Source organism: Anoplolepis gracilipes, chromosome 1 (genome assembly GCF_047496725.1).
Source record: "Anoplolepis gracilipes chromosome 1, ASM4749672v1, whole genome shotgun sequence".
In the NCBI taxonomy this organism is placed as follows: Eukaryota; Metazoa; Arthropoda; class Insecta; order Hymenoptera; family Formicidae; genus Anoplolepis; species Anoplolepis gracilipes.
In genome coordinates, this window is record NC_132970.1 from 24162524 (window position 1) to 24183652 (window position 21129).

At 31.4% G+C, this 21129-nt stretch overlaps 2 protein-coding genes across 8 annotated transcripts in view; one reads left to right on the forward strand and one right to left on the reverse strand.

The window, feature by feature from the left end:
* Positions 1–11529, reverse strand: part of Tio (zinc finger domain-containing protein tiptop) — a 151002-nt gene extending 139473 nt beyond the window's left edge. Inside the window, exons 1-2 of one of the 3 annotated variants that reach the window (XM_072901657.1) lie at positions 11462–11529; positions 10276–10934 (exon numbers count right to left, since the gene is read on the reverse strand). Coding sequence is in view for 1 of the 3 variants with exons in the window: in XM_072901686.1 (XP_072757787.1) it covers positions 10276–10315 (40 nt within the window). In the remaining 2 variants the exon portion in view is untranslated. Of the gene's footprint in view, positions 1–10275 lie in introns of all 3 variants that reach the window. The other 2 variants (XM_072901648.1, XM_072901686.1) reach the window with 2 other exon arrangements.
* Positions 1–21129, forward strand: part of LOC140670888 (uncharacterized) — a 376593-nt gene that overhangs the window by 313125 nt on the left and 42339 nt on the right. For 2 of the 5 annotated variants that reach the window (XM_072901711.1, XM_072901751.1), the window contains exon 4: positions 12140–12474. The exons of 1 other annotated variant lie outside the window; for it this stretch is intronic. The gene's annotated coding sequence lies outside the window, so the exon portion shown is untranslated. Of the gene's footprint in view, positions 1–5023; positions 5216–12139; positions 12475–21129 lie in introns of those variants that run through there. 2 more of the 5 variants (XM_072901721.1, XM_072901732.1) reach the window with 2 other exon arrangements.

The following is a 21129-nucleotide window of genomic DNA, read 5'->3' on the forward strand; positions in this document are numbered from 1 at the left end:
TTATGCAAAATTCGAAATTCAGTATTTTCCTTCAATTTTCACTAGAGAAGAGTGAAGCAATTATTTCGACGTATTTTTTTTAACAAGTAGCGCACTTCTCGAGACATAGACCGATCAATCCAAACACGTTTATAATACATTAGACTTATGACTGCTATTGTTCTCCTTATGTGTGTCATTATATGGATAATTAATGCGCGGAATACAGACTCGCGATTGTAATCTTTCAACTCACATGTCAAAAAAGTGTTAAATAAAAATAAGTTAAATAAAAATGTTGATAAAAATAGTGTGAAATCATGGTTGACCGAGTGCTGTAGATAAAAACAAACAACAAAAGAAACATCTGTTTGAGTAATTTTAAAAGAAATACTATAATAAATGTTTAGAAAAGTATAGATTTAAAAGGTAGATAACATTACTTCAATAATCGGATCTTTTTTGACTTTTATACAAAAACAAGGTTAGTTAGTATTTTCATTTATTTATTTTATTTTTGTCATATATTAATTAGTATTTTTCTAATAAGCTTGCAATAATCTAATGAATAATTTTTCTTCATTAAATATTATAATATGTTAGAATGCGTAATATGCTCTAATTGTAAGTGCATATATATTAACTCACGTTATACTTATCTTACGTTATATAGATATTACCGAGAAAATGTTATGCTATGCAAAATTGTAAAATATATATAATTAAAAAATAGCAGAATAAAAAATATTAATACGTATTTTCAAATATATTAACGTAGTAATATTTTTTATTCTGCTATTTTTTAATTATATATATTTTACAATTTTGCATAGCATAACATTTTCTCGGTAATATCTATATAACGTAAGATAAGTATATAACATTCACTACGCATGCTTAGTCTATATGTTTCACACATGTCATATATATTTTCTTGGGACAGTTAAAAAGACGCAATTTAGTGTATTATAAATATCTTTGGGTCAATCTGGAAACTCTTGAGGGTCTCTAGGTCAATTGAATGGCGAAAAGCAACAAATCATTCGGTAAATATAAAACTATGAATCGGTATAGATCGGCACGAGGTCACACGGATGCGCTTTGATGTGCGCTCACCATATTGCCTGCGAACATCGCCAGCAGTTCTTTTATGGTGCCATCGGACATCTGTCATGAGTTCGTCTTTTTCTATGACTAATTTATTAGTATCGTTTAAAGAGACACATACACACAGAGAGAGAGAGAGAGAGAGAGAGAGAGAGAGAGAGAGAGAGAGAGAAGGGAAAGGACAGATGGTGAAAAACAGAGATCCGGTAAAAAGATCATACGACAGTATCGTCTATGACAGGGTAAAGCGAGAGATAGGTCGAATATGAAAAAAATACTACGTATTTTACGAGTCTCAAAAATAGGATGCACATGAGAAGTGCGCATCCATTGCGAGACGAAAAGCGTCTCGCCGTTAAATGACTCATTTCGAACAGAAATATATTGACGATGAGTGTCTGCGCTCTTCACGTTGACGATTATAACACTGTAACGTCGCGTCGAGTCGTTTATACGAGGACGATTATACTTTTAACTCGCGAATACAAACTTATAAAACTTGTAGAACAATAACGATCGGTCTTTTCATGGAACTAAATGAAACAGTATCTTAAAAGATTATACGAAATAGTATCTTATAATCTTGAATGGGTTTTATAAAAGAAAACCATTCAAGATTATTTACATTACATAAATTTATAATCTTTCCATTGTAAAGATTTTTTTTATTATTATATATTTTTATGAATTATATATTAAGATTATATTTTTATGTGACTCTACAATATAATTTTCTGTTTCATATATAAACGGTACATATATTCATTTTTCATATTCAGTTTTCATGTAAAGATATTTCGGAATAGAATTGCACTAAAAAAATGAAGAATTTGCGTATGTACATAGTTTATTAAATTTATGAATTGCATCATGTTTAATTTCTTATATTTTTATATTTATTTTAATCTTTTTACCTTATAAAAGATTGAATAAAAATTTATTTTAATCCTCTTTAGTTTACAAATGGTCGGATAAAAATTTGACATACTCTGTTTATCATTATGAAAAATATCGAATGATACATATAATGCATGATATTAAAATACCTAAAGTTATGTAAATTTAATTCTTCTAAAACAAGAATCAGACTCTTATCTAATGTTCAAAATCTGTATACTATATATGTATATAAATACGATGTATAAAACACATTAGTCTGTCACTTACTCCTCAGAGGTTCTATCAATAAACATGTAAACGACATGCGATTTAAATACACATGTATCAGATGACCCGATTCTGTATAACGGCGCAATGAAAATTTTAAGGTGTCTGTTTTTGCTGCATGAATTCTTAAATAATTATTATCGATCATATTTACTTACCATTTGCATAAGAACAAATTTAAATGTTAGTCGCGAGATATCGTCGCGGCCAAAGATTGCAAAACGAAAAACACAAAATTCTTGAGCGAAGTCTCATTTATCTCGAGATATACTGCTTTCGGTGTATTTGCCCATCGATACAGCATTGCGTGTAAATCATGATCACCGGAAATAATGGGAGGCGATTAGAAAGCTGACTCCATGCTTGATGTATGAGCATAACGCGGAAATCTAAGCATCGAATCGTTTCGCACGCGGATATGTCTTTAATATCTGCCGAAGATAGTTCTTCCATTCGTCATCATTTCTTTCGTATTCGTTCGCGCAAAAATCTCAAGAACCAGCTTCTGCTAGCGCGCGTACAAAAATATATAATTGCAGCGATAACTGAACGTATCTAACGGCACATTCGTTTCTCGCAAAAAAATTATTTCATTCCTCAATCTATTGCTATTTTATTTTTGTTATTATCGATTTATACGTTATATTTATATATCATATCAATTTATCATTGCAAGGCACAAAGGTATTATTTATACATATTTATTGCGTACATAAAATACTTTCATATATAAAAAAAATTGGAATTAAATAAAAAAAAAACTACAATTTATTATATATAGATATATTCGTTAATATATACTTTCTTTGCAATTTGATTGGTGAGATATAGTTGAAAATGTGTAATATTTTATTAAATTTTATTAGGATAATCTAAATGTTGATATTTTGAATTATTATGTATGTAAAAAAAGTAAGAATTAATTAGACTATTTTAAAATAATAAATATACTTAAACTTAATGACCTTTATCAATTATCAAGTTATAGGTATATGTAAAACTTTTTGATAACATAGTCATAAATTTTTTACAACATAATATATATTTTATAAAAGAGGAAAATTAAAGATTATATTGTATATATGATAGTTTTGTACACAAGAATTTAAAATATATATTTTATATTGTGTGCACGTGTTATTTTTATCGAAGCAACTTTCAACTATTTTATTTTCTGGATCGTAAAATTGCAAGTATCAGCGGGGAATAAAATATTGTAGTCATAATTAAATCACGCGATTACTTTATGAAGATTATATTAGACGTATTCATCGACTTTCAAACAATTAATGCCAATGTCCAGTTATAAAAAAATATTAGAAAATTGATCGTATCTCTTGAACATGAAAATTGTCTATTTTGATTTTATCCGTTGCAAAATGGACGAAAAGAAAACACATTCTTTATTCTACGCTAAAATATAATCAATTCTTTTTAAAACGTGTCACAAATTTCTACGACCAAGAGATATAGCGCTCTTTCATTGAATTGAAGGATTTATAGCTACGGGTAGGTATCCTATGGAGCTAAAATTCACTGGTATTGTTTGAGATAAAAGTTACGCAATAGGTATAGCTCGTTATAGATAGTCAAAGATTTTTACCAGAATCGGTAGTAAAATTTCTTCTTATGAAGATGAAAGCATAGATATATATATATGCACAAATTCGACGTTTTTACAATCGGGTTTTGCTGTGAAACTTTAATGGCATGTTTCATAGTGTTTTCACTTCAGGTAAACATAAATGGAATGCGCAACACGGGAAAACTTTCGTCAAAAACTTTTTTATGAGTAGGTCTCTCGCATCTGTAATTTTCTAACACAGAAATTTTCGAGATGCAAAATTTATTTTTATCTTTTGTATATGCATACTGTATACCATACGCAATTACATTTGGGTAATGTTAATTACATATCTACAATAAATTATTTGATTAGAGAATGAAAATCCTGTTATATAATAAGCTTGCTTTTGATCTACTTTTTTGTAAAAGTTTATTTTATTATTCAGAGAAATTCTTTGCTGAAGTTTCATACTACGACATAAGTTTTTTAATAAAGATTTCTATATAAAAAATTAATATATAAAATCGATATATGAAGAATTAATATAAGATTTCAAAAAATACTAATTTTGTCATAAATATTCTGTTGGAATAATCACATGGCTATTTAGAGATAACAATTTGTTAGTTTTATTTTTCTAGCACATATATACGCTATTAGAAACTATGATGTTAACTATGTTAAAAAAATATAATGAATAATTTATGTTCACGTGAAATGAATTTATGCGAGGTCAAGTGGAATTAATTTTTCCAATTGGATTAGAAAACATGTCTTTGAAAGACAAGAATACAGCATTGTAATGTTTTATTTTTATTTTTATATTTATATAGTTTTAATTTTATTTGTAAATAAATAATGTAATTTTAATTTCCTTTGTAGATAAATTTTATCTAAATTAGAGATGGTAGAAAATATCAGGATATATGAATATGGAATGAAACAAAGAATGAAAAATTATAATGATCAGAATATAAAATATACAAATATAAGAAATAAATGCTTAAAAAATAAATTATTGCTATCTCTTAAAACTATTGTTATCTCTTGTATGAATTACAAATAATTATTTTAAATATTAAATAAAAATTTAAAAGAAAAACTAAATTTTCAAGTATGTCTAAAAGATTAATTAATTTACGGATATGTCAGCAACTTTTGTCCCGTATTTTTAGATCTTAGTGACGAAAAGATGTCAACCAGTATCCAGTCAAGGACGCGACAGGTGTAGTATTTATTCGGAAATACCTAGTTTATCCGCATCGTGTGAATCAGGGGCAGGAGTGCGCCTCATTAAAATTGCAAAGAAAAAGACATGAACTTTAAGTCTGGACCACCGACAAGATTTCAGACTAGACTTTGGTCGCGGCCATATACAGCAGATCGATATGTCTCGTAAGTCTTTTAAATCCTATATAACGTTGCTTTTTCAGGAACAGTCAAAAATCAATTCTTTTGTTTCGCAAAAAAGAGGAAGAGAAAGATAGAGAGAAGAGAGTGAAAGAGAAAATAGTAGTGGCGACGAGACGTTTTAAATATAATTGAAGTCCGAGGACTTTAGTATATATTGAATAAATAAGGCGCGTCTGTCGGCAAATCCATCATCTCTATTTTTGGTTATTTCCATTTTGCCGTACGTGATAAGTTCTCGTTATATTGTGCCACGTAGCTACTGTCTTCGACTCTATAATTTCGTACGCTGAACAAATATGTAGACACGTGAGAGTACGTTTCATTCTTTATGAATGATATGATGAAAAGAGTCTTATAAAAGAAGGTTACTTACTATTAGAGTATCTTCTAGTGATTTTTTAGTGAGAAATTCTATAAAATTGACTAATTTAATATCGCGCTCGGCAGAGACATCGAATAAAAAAAATAAAATCTTTAAAAGGTTTTAACATTTTTTTTTGTTATTTTCGATAATCGGCAAGATACGATTCTCTTTACGTAATAAATTAATAATAAAGACACGACGAAATATTATGATAATACAAATTTTGATTATGATCTGAAGGATGCATTGAAGTTACACCTGTTGCATTGAATGCGAATGTTAGTTTGAATAAATGTAGGTTAATCATTGTTTTACTAACATATGAATTAATATTATAATACATTGATACAAATTTGCAGCGATGTAAAAAGTGCAACTTTTTATTAAATTAAATTTTGTTGAAGCGAATCAAGATATATTTTTATTCATAACGATTCGATTATGACAGTATTATCTATCGGAATTTTTTTGTTCATTAAAATAATATCCAATCTCATATAAAATAATACAGCAAAGTCACGTAAGGAAAAAATAGAACATCTAACTTTTTTCATGTAGTTTTTAGTTTTATAAAAGAAAAAGAAAAGAATAATCAATCGCCTCCGCGCGCAAACTCAAAACACGGATAAAAACAAAATATGCCTACGTTGAATTGTATATTTTTAGCGTAACAGTGTATTTGTTTTTATCTTTATCTTTATCTAGATGAAGTAATAGAAAATTTTATCATTTTATATTTGGATACACGAGTAAGAACAACGATAAGAATACAATTAGATGATAATTCTTTATAATATACTGGTAATTAAATTGAGGGATTTACCTCCCGTAGACATGTTTTTCTCACTTTCCCCAAGCACATTAGGTCTTTGAACTTAAGCCTAGGTTTTTTTACTGTTCAATGCTTTCACAAAATCAGGTAAAAATCAAAGTTACTTTCCAAAGTGTCTACTATATTACCTAATAGGTTTTTTAAGTTAAATGTTTAAGGTGAAAACTGGATTCTATCCTCTTTTCATATCGAAGATGATCATATCGGTGATTTCAGGTTGAAATTTTGACTTTCATGCTTTCAAATCCCCAGTGTGATTATAAAGAGTTAAATCTATTGAAAGTACAACATGATCGCGATCGATAGTTGATAAATCACGGTATTTTCACAGATTCTTTTACCGAAATATTGTAAGTTTAACGGAGAAATTAGTCGCGTTGTTTGCTGATCTTGTATAAGCTATTTTGTTTTTCTTAGCCCGCACACGCGTTTACTTTTGCTGATGGTTTCACATGCTTGAAACTTTCGCGTTTGTTTTTGGTTCAGATAATATATTGATTAGCAACTTGCAGATTTTAGAAACATGCTGATTATGTTATAAATTTTATGAAAATAAATCTTTGTTGTAATTACATACTTTGTTGTAATTACCTATATTATATGGAGAATAATTATTATATAACCGCAGACACAGAAAGTCTATTTGATGATTTTGGAGAAGATATATTTATCAGAACTGATTGTGTAATAATTAGCATATTATAAACTATATTAAAAAATAGATATTATAGATGTAAGTATAATATTGAAATAGATAATGCCTTATTAATGCATAGGTATATATTATAATATACTTATAAATATATAATACATTATAATCATACATTTTTACTAGTGCCTCTCAGTTTTGATATTGAAATGTATTTTTTTAATTATTTCAAATACATGTTTACAATAGTTGTACATACGTATACATGAAATAATTTTAATAATTCTATCTTTTTTACATGAAAAAACACTAGAATTATTATTTTTCTCAATATAATGTAACGGTAATAAAAGAAGAGGAAAAGATAAAAGAGAGAGAGAGAGAGAGAGAGAGAATTATGCGCAAGTATAAAACTTGGAAAAATTATCTAAATGATCTAAATTCTCTAAATGAAAAGTATGGGGAAAAAATATAATTTATAAATATAATTTATACCTACGTTTTATACGGTTTCATAATAATATTTTGTCAATATAGAAATGTTTTGAAATATCTATATGTATTGTATTCTCATTACTTTAGTTTTTCAATCGCGCAAAATTCAAAATAATCACTATCAAATAAATATTTATTGGAACCAACTTCCATTAATTAAGTAAAACGTCTTCATGCTTCGTGAATAAGAAATTACGAAGAATCGTCTTGACGACTAAAAAAAAGAATAGAATGAACGAAAAACCATAGTACACACACACATACACACATACACACACACACACACACACACACACACACACACACACAAATCTGTGGATTGCTGCAAAATATGTAGTACGCTACCAGTATCATACCGAGTCGCGTCGCGCGCGCACCAGATTTATCGGCGCTTGGCCGAGTTTTGGTAAGGTAAGTTGAGTGAATTGTAAATGTTTCCGGCAGAGAACTTCACCAAGATGGCTTCCCTTCACTACCGGGGGCGAGTTTGTTTACGCCTCATGACTCCCCACGTGGGAAAGGCAGCATGGCGCGCGTCATGGCTTCAAACTCACAAATCGCCTCGGCCTGAACACGGCCTCTCGACTGTTCTGCCCATCTGTCAGGAGATTCAACGTAATGGCGTGTTCGCCTTCGGTTCAGCTTCGATCTTATCTAACAAAGATGTGATCTGAGGATAGGTTTCAGCTTTTCCTTCAAAAATTGTTGAGCGTGTTAATGTAGAGAAACTTTATTAACTCTATGAACGCGTTGCACGATTTTTTATTAATGATATTTATGATACAACTGGATATAAAAACGAAGTTTTTATATATATTTATTGTAAAACATAACTTTTTCTTTAATCAATCGTAAAAAATTACCGCGAATATATTTTGTGTATGTATTATTTTCTTCAAAAATGTAAAAGTCAAAGCTATTAGAAAATTTAGTAGGCTTCAATTTTCTCCAATTTTATTAACTATTGGCAATTTTATCATAATTACCAGTGTATTAGAGAGAGAGAGAGAGAGAGAGAGAGAGAGAAAATGAAAAAAATTGTATATTATTAAATTAGTTAAAACATAATCGACTATTCATTTTATGACAAAATAACTTTTAAAGCATCTTAAAATTTACAAATTCTACTAAAAAAGTTATGATACAAATTTAAATATATATGGATAAGTAAAATAAATAGTTTTTATCTAAAAAAAAAATATATATTTTTTTAATAAGTCTCTGTCTCTCTCTCTTTCTTTTCTTCAATGTGTGACTTTTTGTGAAAAAATGTAATATATTTGATATCAGAAAATTATATATATATATATATATATATATATATATATATATATATATATATTATTTTCATAAATTATGTATATATGTATATATTAATCTGTACATATTAACAATCAAATAATATATTATATAATAATTAAAAAATTTTTTTAAATTAAATATTTATTATTTTTTTTTAATTATACATTTTTTTTATATCGCATAAAATTATAAAATCCGCAATATAAAAACAATGTCTAAGAAATTTCTTTTCGATTTGTCGATAGTTTCTATTTTAAAAGTATAAAAAAATCTGGCGTCATTAACTTACACATATTAATGTGTCATATACATATATCTGTGTACTAAAATTACTTAATCACCGCTATATATACAACATGTGGCTATATTCTTACTAACAATTCAACGCACTATTTGATTTTTAATTTATTACTGACAAAAATTGACATAGAAATATTTCATAGAAAAATTTCGAGAAACTACACCAAGGAAAGAAAGAGAGAGAGAGAGAGAGAGAGAGAGAAAGAGAGAAGAAAAGAAAGAAAAATATTTCAGAAAAGTAAAGTATATCAAATTATATTTCAAATTTTTTACGTTGAACACGCATTGACAAGTTGCAAGTTTGTTTTGCTCATCAAAAAAAGCATTATTTCTATTTGTTTATAAAGCTCGTATTAAAAGTTTATTGCACGATAATATCTACAATATACGAGACAGTAATGTAACTTAGGAACTTCGATAGCAAAGAACGCGTGAATGGTAAACTGAGAGTAAACATTCTTTTAATATATATAACATAGTAAAAGAGAAAGATAATTTTCCTGAATGCTCCCTTACGATCGCCTAGGCATTTTCTGTATTTTAATTAATTTATAAATATGCACTGCAGAAATGCAGTAAATCGTTGCGGTACTCATCGAGTTTTATTTCTCGAGCTCTTGGTGATGATTGTCGAATAACAGTTGAATCAAATTCGCCGTTTCGTTAATTGATGAAATTTCCACACTCGTCAACTATTCTCTTAAGCATAGTATAAATCATGTCGAGAGAATATACACGCATAATGCTGTGCATAAAATTCCGCACGATTACTTCGAAATCGGGGCGCATTCCACGTGGCATTCCACGTGGCTCCGCGAGTTTGTTGACGAATCAGCGACGGTGTAACGCCGGTCTCTCGATCGAAGTCACAATATTAACTTGTACTATTTACCTTTGCACAAAGACGTAAAAAATAAAGTCCAATTAAAAATTTAAGTGATTAGCGAGTTTTTCTGTTTGTAAAAAAATATTATTTTTGTCGATCAACTCGAGGAGAAAAATTCGGGAAATTTTGCTGCTTAGTTGATTTTTTCTCGTCAATCGACAAACTTTCGCGTTTCACCGTCGCTACTAAATTTGCGTTGATTTTGTCGACTCACATTTCATGCGTTGCGGTGCGTGCTGTTTCCTTCGGGGCATCTGCGTCCTTCGGAAATGTTCGATTATCCGTGCGGCCTCCAGTTCTCTTCGCCTTGACTGCAATCAGTTGGTCCCCGAAAAGTCAAGCGATCGAAAAACACCGAAGTATCCTTGAGAATTATCTTCCCTCAGGACAACTATCTAACATAGTCTACCTCCTTTTTCGTTGCACTACTTGCGGTTATCCAATCGGCACGTGTCCCGACAATCACTATTTCATCGTGCTCGCCAATAACCCGCTTGTCATAAGTGCCGCAATTGTCGCGATCGTCGTCATTCTATTCAGAGTTCACGGCACCAATGCATTTATGGAACTGATGGCAAAACCAAATAATAACACATTTGTCAAATCTGTGAGAGTACGACTGAGAACGCAAAGTTATACAGGATCTATCTCATTTATCCGAAAAACAATCGAAACTGATTGATGATTTGCGTCGACATATTATGGCAGGTGAATATATTAATACTTTCGTATTATTGTCTACATCCTTTGTCGGTATTATTACACTGAATTCGAATAGATAATTGTCGATCTCGGTGATACTGCACCGGCCTACACCGAAACCATCTGTAGACCATCCGTATCGTGCACCAACCCCTGGTTCACCACTTTTCCCTACAAGTAATCATTAGTCTCACTCTTGTCACTTTTCTCGCCGTTCACACCGATACGCGATGCTCGTCTTCGATGACGGCTATCGGAATCGCGCCAACTATCTCATGGATAGATCGGCGGATTCCGATAATATCGTGCGATAAACTTTTCTCCACGACGTATGATTTGCGAGCGCACACGATGCTTCGCATATGTGAATATCATCTTTAATGAAAAACAAAGAAAGAAAAATATAGTAAGAGATGACCAAATAGATAACAATCAAATAAGCAAGAAAGAACGCTTGCGATAGATACGTAAAATGGGAACGAAAACGTGATAATAAAAAACAGACCGATAAAAGAGAACGAAAGAAAGAAATGTGTTGGAAAGAAAGCTAGAGAGAGAGAGAGAGAGAGAGAGAGAGAGAAAGAGAGAGAGAAGAGAGAAAGAGAGAGAGAGAGAGAGAAGAAGGGGAGGGGAAAGACAGAAAGATTGGGAGATAGACGGAAAAAAAGAAACAGAGAAGAGATGGAGATAATGGCTACCGTCGTTCGCGGATCGCGAAATCGAGCGGGCGGCGGTCCAGCGCTGACTGACTACGGACTGGCGTCGCGGCGGCAGGTCGTGTAGTGGGGGGACCCCAGGAGTAGTACTAGTCCTCTTTCCCTCCTCTCTGTCTCTCTCTCTCTCTCTCTTTCCATCACCTCCTTCACCGACCGTTCTCGTTTTCTCGCTCGTCCGTTCTTCTTTGCTGGTCTCACTTGCGCTTGCTCGATCTCTCCTTCCCGCCACTCTCGTTCTTTCTCTCCTCCGTGGCCACGATCGCGTCCACAGCGCGCGGTCCGCGAACGACGAGCTGCGAGGCCACGAGGAAGTGGGGAAGGAGAGGGAAGGGAAGAGAAGGGATCGCGAAGTGTACCGAGTGAATGAGTGAGATCGTAGGAGAGGAGGGACCATGCGCCTCCTTGTTCTCTATCGTTCTCAGTTTACCCACACACGCGTATCACAATGTGAGCCGACACGATGCGACGCGACGCAACACGACGCGATGTAACGCGACATGAGGGGTTCGCCGCACCAGCGACGGCGCAAAGGCCAGCCACTGTCGTCTGCGAATGCACCAAATGCTGGTGGATGCGCTGCTCGCCGCAACGTGACCGCGACGTGGCACCCACGCGTTTCTTGTTGTGGCAAACTTTTTTCATTTTGAACATTTTTTACAGGTTTTCAGATTTTTTTAACAGGACTATGTAAAGTATACTGAACGAAAAAGAAGCCAACTGGATCGAAAGAGCTCATCGCAGATCTATGGGGACTATAGATGCATTCGCGCACACTGGGGGAGGTCGGAAAAGGAGGCGGGGTCCTCAACTCTGTCGGCCCGCGAGGGAGGTGCACGGGGAGATGTCGCTCTGGCTGTATAGTAGTAGTTCTGATTACTGCCGCGAGAGGCGCTACTGCGTGACGACCTACGATACTACGGCGACGCGGAGCCACACCTAGGAATTTCTCGGGATTTTCGCTAAGAGAATCGTGTCTAAGGCTACTGCTAGTCAGGGTGAGTACTTTATCAGTATTGTTTGTTAGCAAATTAAGACTGTAATTTGTAAGTAAGCTGAGAAATGGAGCTATTGGCTGTATTTTGAGTATTTCAAAACTTAACCTCAAAAACGCACAGTAGCTGAACAAAACTATAAATCTGATTATATCGAAATTACTGAACATTCTTTCTTCGCTAGATTATATTTACATATATTATTAATACGTTATTCTCTCTCCCTCACTCGTTTTTCGCACTCTCTCTCTCTCTCTCTCTCTCTCTCTCTCTCTCTCTCTCTCTCTCTCTCTCTCTGTCTCTCTCTCTCTGTCTCTCTTGTATTTTTTTCTCTCTTTATTGTTGAGTATATTTAAATATTATTACACTGGAAAATATAACATTAGTTTAGTTAATCTTATAACGAATGTGGCAAATTGCGCGTTACGGGCACGCGCGTACAGTAAAAAATTAAATATCAGTTGAAAGAAGAAGCTAAAGAAAACTATGCAAACCATTAGAAATTAGGTTAATACTTGTTATTAAAATTGTCAATGGCATTAAAGTTTTTCTGAAAAAAATGTTTTTCCTTTTTTAAATCATGTCTACATATACTTCATAATATTCTATTTCAATAATATTTTAATATATTGAATAAAATTACATTTATTTTAGACAAAATATCGATAACTAGTTGATCGCTAGCAGACAAATCAATCGCATCAATATCATCACAAAATTGCTTTTTTTGTTCTCTGGAATGTACATAGTTGAAACACTGTCCGATGACGTGTTACTTTTGAACAGATTTTGCGTAAATGTTGTTTGAGTTGTCGTTTGCTGGTAAATATAATTTTCAGAAAAATAGTATTATGTAATTTTCCAAAATATGCATATTTATAATTTATCATTTAATAAATCATTTAAATATCCCATGTGACACATCTAATAGATGTTGTATAATTTTATTATCGATAAGCCATAAAGTTTATTATAAACATCACACCTAACTGAACACACTACTAATATGCAATGATTTTTAATATATTTTTCGAAAAATATTTCTTAATAAATAACTTTTTAAAAGAAGAATCTCTTTTTTTATTTATTCTTAAACTATATATCACTTTCTTCTCTCTCGTCGCTTGCTTTTTCAAACTCGTTTCTTTCTTCAAGTCCTTCTGAATCTCTTTTCTAAGAGATGTTTTCCCGAAAATATCATTTCCAAAGAACTCGACGATCATCCCGCGCTCTCTCAGCTCGATGAAGCTCGTTTTAGCGGGCACCGCTGGAGGCGCTGGCAACATTGGCAGCTCTGCGGGATAAACTGTACCAACTGGCGGACACATCCCGCCCATCGGGCGGAGCCCGCATGATCTATAGCGTCATAGAACATCCCTGCCGCTGTGGTAGGAACAGAATGGCTACGCCCACGGTGCAGAACGTGCGCGCTGCACCCCCGCCGTTTCTGCCGCCACTGTTGTCGTCCTCGCGGCCACCACTGGGGGCCGAGGATGTTTATGCTCCTGCCGCCGCGTCTCTATCTAGTCGTGGCTCTGGAGCTGCGCTGTTTCTCTCCTGTTGTCGTCGTCGTCGTCGTTGTCGTCGTCGAAGCCACTACTGTCGGCATACTCTCTCGACTTATCCTTGGTTCCTACCAATCGACGCGCGTTCATTATCGCTAAACATTCCTGTCAATTAAAAGTGCACCAACGCCCAATTTACCGGCGGTCGTTTGTCGTTCTGGCGAACTCGCCCCGCGAATCAAATATTAACGAGGGACTAGCCGAGAGTTTTTTGTCCGTTTTCTTTCTTCTTTTTATTTTCTGCCGCGCTTCTACTGGATTCCCGGGTAGAAGGACATAGCCGTACTTATGGGCTTTTCGTTAGCGCGCATGCAGATGTACCCTTGGTTTACGATTATGGCGCTGACTCTCATTTTCACAGAGACCAAAGCATTCTAAAGTAAGGCAGCATTCTTCCAGTAATGCAATGCTGGTTTTTGTTGGCTTATGTATTGGTATATGCCGACGGAAACGATAAATACGAGATAGATCATTTAGCTGGATCACGACATGAATTACTCTCACATAATTTTTTGATGTTATGGCATTCATAATTATTATGAATTCATTTTATATACATGCTAAACACACATACACACACACACACATGTATATATATTTATATATATATGTGTATATATATATATATATATATATGTATACATATTGTATATGTATATGTATTTGAATATATGTATGTAAATGTATATGTGCGGCAAGCGTGCATGGACGTGTGCATGGACGTGTGCGTGTCTGCGTGTACGTGTACGTGCGTGGATGTAAGCATAAGTGTGTTTGAATTCTTTCATAATTTATATATAGTCGTCTAAATTGAAAATAATTATGTATTATTATACATGTAAATTTATCATCAGATATTCTCATTATTAAGTGACGGAATAGTATCCTTTAATACTAATATAACTGAAAAATGAAAGTTATTAAGGTTTATTAATAATGGATTATTTATATGTTACCATAAATTAATAATTTATAAGATTTATTGAACATTCCTTTGATTTTTAATGTTTGACTATTAAATGTTAAATAATGTAGTTACTAATAATGTAATAATGTTATTTTTAATATATTGTACGCGTGCACGACCTGTGTGTGGTTTCTATACTTTAGAGAGGCAAAATTAACAATAGTCTAAACTAAAAAAATGTATATTTCGGTTTTGAATCTTCCTCATTGAGTAAGGTTTTATTTATATAATTTTAATTTATAATTTTGCAACGCGCGTTAGAAAGAAAAATATTTTCTAGTAGTATGTGTATCAGTTTTAAGATTTTATAAATTTTATGTTTATAAAAAAATAGGTCTCTGCAATCATCTAAAACTCAGAACAAATAGGATATTACAAAAAGCATTTTATGTATTTCGGTCGCATCGTTTCCGCAGACAGGTTGAAGAGGTTACCGTTCCTGAGTACATCAAGCCAATTCGACGCCAACGATGTTCGCGATGTGATATTTACGAGATCGTTTATTAGGTGACATTCTCATCAGCCAATTTTGTAGACTAAATTCGTTAATTTTTTTCAGAGACCATATTCCAACTAAAATCTATGCTGTATTTAAATGCGAAACTTGACCAATATTCACAAAATTTACGACACGACACAAACAAAGTAATATATAATCAGAGATAGTAAATAAAAAAGCATAAATCAATTAAATATAAAAAAAGTTTCAATTGTCTATATACTCGCGAGAATTTTCCAGGGATAATTCAACGTGCGGGTTGGATTAATAAATGAGGACGTTATTATTATAGCACATGCATCATTATATATCAATATGCATATAATTGAGTATATCTCATTTAATTTTATGAATTTAATTTTCTGAACATGTTTAGATTTAAGAAAAGAATTTGTATCTTTTCAATTTAAATTATATATGTATATTATTATAGCATGAGATCTATGTTTACAAAAAGTGTTAACATTGTTTTATCAGTTTTTATTAAATATATTAAATTAAAATTAAGAAATTACAAATGAGATAATTCTCTCAATGAAACACAAATTTGAATTCCGTGAAATAATAACGAAATTAGATGCAGAATAGTCGCGCGTCAGTTTCATAGAAAAAAATAATATTTCTGTGAAACTGATTTTTAATGTGCACAAAGCACGAATTTTTCTTCATCCATATACCAAGAATATATAGACATTTAACTTTTCATTCGAGAATTTTAAATAAATCTTTTTTTATCCTCCTAAAGAAGCCCACAAATTAATATTAAATTAATATTACTTTATATTGATGACTGTGTTTTTACGTTAGTAAATTTTGTTGAAAGAATTTTATACGTTGTGCGCAATTTTTAAAGTACGACAATGCATAGAATTGAACATTTGCACTCAAAATTCAAGTTTAATTTTTATAAAAGATAAGCTTTGAGACTTAATAAAAAAATGCGTGAGTTTTTGTTATTTATCATCTCTTGTACTTTAATTCACATGAAAAAAATTTAATTGTTTTAATATTATATTAATTGTTTTAATATTAATTTAGTCACATATGCATACAATATTATTAATGCTTAAAGTTTGAAAAATTAATAGTTTTCAGTCTGGTTTATAATATAAGTGAGCGGAAGGAGAAATATTCAACTTTTAACACACCATACACACACACACATACACACACGCACGCATTAAGATGTATATAGATACATGAATATTTGTTCTTATATAATGAGATGCAAGATTCAGTCACGATACGGTATTTGTATTTAGCTCAAAGAAGAGAAAGGCTAGATGAGGATCGACAACAATGTTCACTTGCTGAAGAAAGTACGTATTTTGCAGTCTCTCACCTTAGATTCATGAAATAAATTCTTCAATATATTATTAACTTTTATATTGGACGGCTCTTATAACTTTGCAATAACTTTTCTGTACGGAAGGTTCTGTCCAAGCTAATATTTCTTCCGATGTCTTACCAATGGCAAACTTTATCCAAGCAGTGCAACTCGAAGGAAATATCATACACGATCATTACGAATCACAAAAACGATATAGTCGCATTCTTTAAAGAAAACATCTAGGTAATGTTGCGATTACATCTTTTGCTTGTTTTAAAATATTACTATCGCCTAGCTAGAATGAGATTAGTTACCGATGTTAAAAATTTTACATATGTTTAGAATTTCTAAGAATGAATAAATGTGATTTTCGAGAAACATAAATTTCACCAAGAGTAATGCTATTCTCATATTTTATAATTTAATTATCTACTTTAATAGAGTACGACTAAAAAGTGCGTATATTCTATCTAATTTTTTTTAAGTAGACAGATATATGTATATATACATATATACATATATATATTTTCTTTTTTTCAATAATTTTCGATTTTTAACCTAATCAATAGAAAGATAAATTTTATTTTTACGATTGTACAATATCGTTACCAGTGATGCGTAACTGAAAAATGAGCTCACGCACGTGCAACGCATTAAACCGGTTTGGAAATCAATAATTAATAATTGCATAAAAAAACTATATAAAAAATTATTTTATAAAAAAATTAAAAAATTATTAATAAAAGTCTCTAAATATTCGTTGATACTCGTTTATGATTTAATTGTGTTCATTTGCCTGATTTAAATTTGAATTTAATGTGTCTTTGTTTTCTCCCACTGACAACGAGTACGGGATTCCTTTCACGAGCGTTATCAATATTGATAGATCTACAATATATATATATGCATTAAAACTTGCGAATATTTTGAACCGTTCCGTTACGCAACGACAATATGAATCAATGTCCGTTATGTGTAGATTTATGTGTATGTGTGTCTATCCGTTTGTACAGTCAGTTTCTTGTGAAGTTGAAATAAGTGCACCTCGTAAAATAAAGCACTGTGCATCTATTTACATCTTTGCAGCTTTTGCAGATATCGCACAGCAGAAATGTCCATTTTATAAAATATCGATAATTTGCCTAGATCTCGATCCAGTGCGCGTCGAAATTTGCGTGTGTAGCTGTCAATTCGAATCGTCAGTTCTGTCAAATGACGCTAAGAAATACTGTAGATTTTCCACGCTAGTGGTATATTTGGTTTTATTATGTATTGACAAGACTTATTTTGTTGGTCGTGCAATCTTGCGCTTTTCGAAACTCGAGCGATTGTTGCGTTTTATTGCTTTTTTCGAGAAGGTTATATGTTTTATTTACCGTATTGTGCATTTAGAAAATTTTTGTAGAAATACAGACAAAATTGCAGAATATATTAATTTAATTTAATATAATGTATGAATGAGAGAACTCTCATTGCATTAATAGTACAATGTAGAAATAAGCGTAAAATAAAAAGGTGTACTTGCAGATATACAAGTGAAGATAAATTCTATCTATTACAGTATTTATATCAATGCTAGAATTTTTTTGTATTTGACATATCTAACAAAAAGAATTCATTGTTGAGCTGTTTAAAAAATACTAACGCAACGGCGCAATAAGAATCGCCCAGTTAATAGCGAACTGACGTTTGCGTGGGCAGTCATGTTTGCATGTGTATATATTGTATCTATGTGCGTGATGGTTATAACACTATACAGTGGATACACGCACATCGTTCGCATGTACATGCTTGAAAATAGATCTACTATCGACATTTCGTTTCTCGTGGCCATAAATTCGGCTGAAAAAATTGCGTATACGAAATAGTTTACAGACGTCGATTGCCGTCGGTTAAATACTTCGTGTTTGTTGCCGAATTGAATTGCATCTGCGCGAGTTATAGGCTTTAACATTTATTTTTTTTTTAACACATCTCGCGTATACTCTTTCTTTCTCTGCTCACTTCTCTCTCTATATATCTCTCTTTCTCTTTTTCATATACTTTCAATCTCATATCCTTCTATTTTTCTTGATTCTATCAAAAGAATTGCGGCACATACCTTTCACCACTCATTTTATAGAGGAAAAAAAACGCTCCGATTGCATAGATTATAGAGAATTTGTTAAACTTGCGACGAAGAACAATAGTATGTACAGTATACATGTACATATTAATTGGACAACAAAACAAGGTATAAGATTTTTTTTCTCTCACACGAAGGAAATGTCAGTGTCGATTTTACTTTTTTTCTTCATCTTCTTCTCTTTTCCCTCGAATTTGCTCCTATTCCCTGAGACCTTCATGAATCATCTCTTTTTTCGAACGGTGAGAAGGAAAGTCGGTAAGTGTGAATGGTCAAGAGAATAGAAAGGTTCGTCGGATTCGAAATGGAGGGGATGGTATGAGACGAGAAGAGATCATATTTTCAACAAAGAAACTTTCGCATATTCTCGAAAATAACTTAAGCGATCGAGTCAACGATTAGAATACCTTCGAGTACCGAATGAGAAGATTGACCGACCAGAGGCGGGCTGTTTGAAAATAATTACTGTGATGTTTTGACATGGAGAAGTCGCAGACGAACCCCCACGGTTCATTTGTTACGACTCGTCTTTTTTTAAATTTTTTGATAAAATTCGTTTATTACGTGATTTTTTTAAAGAAAGATCTATAAAAATTTACAAGTTATATATAAATATGAGCATTTTATAGTTAAAAATTTATATATGTACTAAGAAAAAGAGAGAAAGAAAGAAAAGAAGGGAGGGGGGAGAGAGAGAGAGAGAGAAAGAGAGAGATTTTTGTGGATATTAAAATGTCCAAAAGAAAAGTGAATTATAAGTTTAACATAGAACTTTTATTAGACCTATCAAAAGTAAAAATTTATACTTATTGTTAGATTTATTTTTTTTTACTTTACTTATATAATTATATGTATAAATATAATTATGCATGAAGGACAGTATATAGATATAAGTCATAGAATATATACATATATGTATATATATATATATATATATATATATATATATATATATATCTATCTATTTATCATTATAATATAATTTGCTTCTCATAAGATTAATAATGTAATATATAGTCGCATATTATTAGCTATTATAATCAGTTATTTCTGTTTTTTGTTTTAAAGATTATGTTTTTTTATAATATATATATATATATATCTATGTATGATTAATAAGTATAAAAAAACATAATCTTTAAAACAAAAAACAGAAATAACTGATTATAATAGCTAATAATATGCGACTATATATTACATTATTAATCTTATGAGAAGCAAATTATATTATAATGACAAAAAATATTGTATTTTAGATGGAGTTTTTAAAAGAACATGTGCGTACAAATATTATTTTTGATATAATATTAATTTTAACTAATCCTCTGCCCCAATAAAAATTGTTGTTTGCTAAAAGAAAAATTAATGCAATAATAATTATATATAAAATTTCAGGTTTGCCTTTACTACGTAAATTAACCCTTGTCCATATACTTCATCAACTCAACACATTTCTTTTTATTTCATATCCTTTTTACTCCCGACCGTTGTCTTAAAGTTGTTGTCAATGAAAATGTCTCTATAAAGAATACAATTTTGTATAAATTTTTAAGATGTATAAACAATATTCTATGATTTATATTTATAATTTATTTTTTTTATCATAAAGATTGCAAACAACAATACTTACTGTAGATATATGTATATTGAATTCTTTTGTCTTATGAATATTTATTATTCTTCATATTTTATTCTTATATTTTCTAAATTTTTTTACTCACAACGTTTAAATATTATGGTTGTAATGAACTCTTTGAGCTCATATACGATATGATATAATTTTTCATAGTGATGCGAACGATAATATTGCGAACTTGGCGAGAATAAAGCACCAGAAACGCAAGAGTAGTATTGGTGTGGATGGAAGGCGTTAATTTATCTCTCCACTTTTTTAAGGAACGTTATCGCGCTGTAATTCGTTCACGCACGTCGACATTCTCTTAATGCAATTAATCCTACTACTTGTATAAAGAACACTTCGATATAAAAAAAAATTATTTTTTATTACCTAATTATGATATTCAAATGGCAATATTTAAATGAAATATAAAAGTTCATTTACGTAATAGTAAAGACTGAAATTTTATATGTATATAATTATTACTGCATTAATTTTTCTTTTAACAAACAACAATTTATTATATATAAACAATGTGAAAATTTCTTTTATAT